Source organism: Notolepis coatsorum (genome assembly GCF_963971535.1).
Source record: "Notolepis coatsorum genome assembly, chromosome: 11".
NCBI classification, from domain to species: Eukaryota; Metazoa; Chordata; class Actinopteri; order Aulopiformes; family Paralepididae; genus Notolepis; species Notolepis coatsorum.
Genome location: NC_140175.1, coordinates 25,802,281 through 25,805,427, shown reverse-complemented (window position 1 = coordinate 25,805,427; position 3,147 = coordinate 25,802,281). Strand labels below are relative to the sequence as shown.

The window sequence follows — 3,147 nt, the reverse complement described above, 5'->3', positions numbered from 1 at the left end:
TTCGATAAAAACTTTATTTGCATGGGACTTCACAGGCAATTGAATATACATGCTTGATCACTTAAGATGTAAAGTTCATCATAGAGCCCCAAATAGCTCAGAGCAGACAGTAAATTGAAAAAGGCAATCATAGAATGCCCCAAATAGCTCAGAGCCGACAGTAAATTGAAAAAAAAAATATATCTAAAAGCAATAAAAATACATTTACACAATTTTGTACATCAGCACATGGTGCTTAAAAAAATTTCTGCACACATCACTGGGTGATCTGCCTTGCAAAATCCTTGATCAGCGACGACTTGAGCTGTGGAATGTCAGCGATTCTCATCTGCTTGCTACTGAGATACTTGTTCTTGACAGCCTGCAAAACAAAGTCACCCAAGGTCAAATATATAGTAAGACACTATAAAGGCTAGCTGTACCCAATGCTAAATTATATGGGGGTATGCCGTGAAGGGAAATTACGACGCATTGAGCCAAGTAACTTGTTAACCACGACTAAAGTCCTGCTGACTTCATAGATTATATAAAAACTCCTGTCTTAAATGTCATGTCACCATTAAGTGTGCAGTCGTTTAGAGTTAGTGAAGCCAGCTATGCTTTTGTAAATATAAGGCGAGAGATCCCGGCGATGAACCATTGCACCACATGGACCCATTTTACTAATCCCATGGCTGATGAAGAGCTTAACACAACTCACCATGTGTTTGGTCTGTCCATTGTTCACTTTCACAACATTCTTGGCGATTTGTCCCATCACAGGTACCAGGCTGTCCTCTGTGTAGTTCATGTAGTGCTGCAGGGTCTCATTCTGAGAGAGATAACAAAAGGTCAAGACACAATAGCTGCAGAAGATTGCAAGGTGTAGCTGCAGGGGATTCGCCATAGGTAGCCAAAATAGCTATGCCAACAACAAAATGGTGGCAACACAAGCATAATGGTAATATAAACAAGAGTGGCAAATGTTGCCTATAGATTTCCACTCAAGAGGGGCTTGCAAAGACAGCAGTTTTCCTACTGTGCCAAAAAGACAGATTTAGAGGAGACATACCCATTCGCCACAGTTGAAGACCTTCAGGGTAAGGGCAAAGGCTGCACTGGCCAACTGGGAGGGAGGGATGTGGACCATCTCGTAGTCAGTCATACTGAGCTCTACAAAGTACTTGGCCAGGGTGTGGTGCTCTGCAGTAACCTGGGGAGACAGTGATAACCATTGGTAAAAGTGGACAACTGGGCTACACCACAAACATTTTACATGTTAAATTTCTCCCACGTGTAGATGCAGAGCTACCCTAGACCAACCTCGCCAATCTTTGAGGCCCTTCTGAGGAACTGGAGGGGGAGAGGGCGGCCGAAGCTGTAATTGAGTACCCGCAGGATCTTCATCTCGAAGTCTCGGATCTGAGCAGTGGTGTAGGCCCGGTCGGTCACGTAGGCAAAGTCTGCGATCTCTGGAGGGTACATCTCCTCGTACTTGGAGGCGACGAACATGGCAGTCACACCGACCAGCTGCAGCTGCTTCTTGGGGACTCGATTGTCCTGTTGAGATTAATATTTGACTTCCAAGTGAAGATAAAGCTGTAGAGTTTAATTTCAATAACGACCTACCCATGGTCCACACAGATACATGCAATGAGGCCACACATTTTCAACTGCAGCAGGGATCATTTACTGGTGTAATACAGCACAGGCTTCAATTACTACCAGGTTACCTGAAGGAAGCGGTCGATGATTGCCACAGTCATGTACATAGTCTCCTGCAGCAGTCTGAACTTTATTTGGACCTGGACAAGCCAATCAATGAGGATGGCACGCATGTTTCCAGTCACCTCCTGTCCTTCCAGATAATTAGGTCTGATGGCCTGATCAACCTGGGGGGGGGGGGGGGGAAGAAGAAAACACAATTATAGCAGAGCATCTGATGCATCCAAATAGTAATTTAATTATCAAAACGTTCAAAAGGTTTGCATTGTGTAAAGACACTTACAAATCAGGCCATAATTTAAACAAGGGTTGCGTTTGGTTGACCCTACCTCAAGCTGGCGCAGATACTTGTAGATGTCCTTCACATATTCACTGCAAAGCATAGGGTTGTCATAGTCATCGGCGTCGACATCCTTGATGTCGAGCAGGACATCAGATAAGGCTTGACACAGATCACTAGATTTACAGCCAGATGTCTCCATCGGTGAGGGGGACATCGTGTCATCAAAAACCTGCCAGGAAAGCAGATTCACATGTAAAAACATATCGATACAACTAGTAAAAAGTTACGTTAAAAAAATGTCAAGCAGCTCGTGTGTACCTCAATGGTCTCGATTATTTTTACAACAGGTACAACAGGAGCGGCATTTATTTTTGGCTGCTGAACGGCGGGGGCCTTGTCCACTTTAACACTGGGCTTCCTCTCAGCCAGTTTGATGGGTTCTGCCTTGGCATCCTGAAAGAACACATGGATTAGTGGCAACCAAACCGGGTTTTAGTAAACTATAGTGTAAGTGGAAAATTGTATTCAGACTCACATTTTTCGAACCCTGTCTGGCGATAACAGCGTTGTTGCCGATTGAGCCAAGAGCAGCTCTGGGCCGGAGTGTTGGCTTGGTAGCCTGCACAGTCTTGCCGGGTATAGCAGCATTCTCAGAAGCGATGCGGTTCTGAAATAATGAAAACTTATTTAACAGATTGCAGAATGGGTACAATACAGTACGGCTCAATACACACAATTGTTAAGGGGATGCAGACCAGAGAAAGACGTTAAGTCTTGTTTACATCAGGGTCCCCGATTTTCAATTCATAGTGAATGTGAACTGAAGACGTGTTTATCAAATAGTCACATAGTATGTTTGGGTAAAGACAAATCATGTTAGCCTATGTGACAGAGCTACAAAGTCGTATCGTCGAGATCACTGTACAACCTCGATACACGAGGCCATTCGACGCTTTAAGACTAGATGCAATCACAAAAACACGCAAAAACATGACAGCAATTTGAAATCGAAATATCCATTTCTAAGGTAAAACAAGTTTTACACAAAAACACTTACTCTTGTCATGCGGAGAGCCATTTCGAAGGTTGTGTGTTGCTTTGGCTGGAACAAGGAATTCACTGATGCTGCACAATAGGAGAGAGTGTTGTGTTGGTTTAAA

The 3,147-nt window shown here is 43.9% G+C and overlaps 1 protein-coding gene across 1 annotated transcript; it reads right to left on the bottom strand.

Moving 5' to 3' along the window:
* On the bottom strand, positions 1-3,147 carry ccnb1 (cyclin B1). The gene is made up of 9 exons (XM_084325331.1): positions 3,045-3,147; positions 2,523-2,654; positions 2,306-2,440; positions 2,034-2,216; positions 1,713-1,871; positions 1,303-1,539; positions 1,052-1,192; positions 701-811; positions 1-361 (listed from the first exon to the last, which is right to left on the bottom strand). The coding sequence occupies exons 1-9, from the start codon at positions 3,063-3,065 to the stop codon at positions 257-259; spliced, it is 1,224 nt and encodes a 407-aa protein (XP_084181457.1). The 5' UTR covers positions 3,066-3,147; the 3' UTR covers positions 1-256.

Coding starts and splice junctions, on each gene's coding strand:
- ccnb1 (XM_084325331.1), bottom strand. CDS start 3,065: ATGGCTCTCCGCATGACAAGA. Junction 2,217..2,305: donor AAATAATCGAGACCATTGAG/GTACACACGAGC, acceptor CTTTCCTGGCAG/GTTTTTGATGACACGATGTC. Junction 1,872..2,033: donor AGTATCTGCGCCAGCTTGAG/GTAGGGTCAACC, acceptor CCCCCCCCCCAG/GTTGATCAGGCCATCAGACC.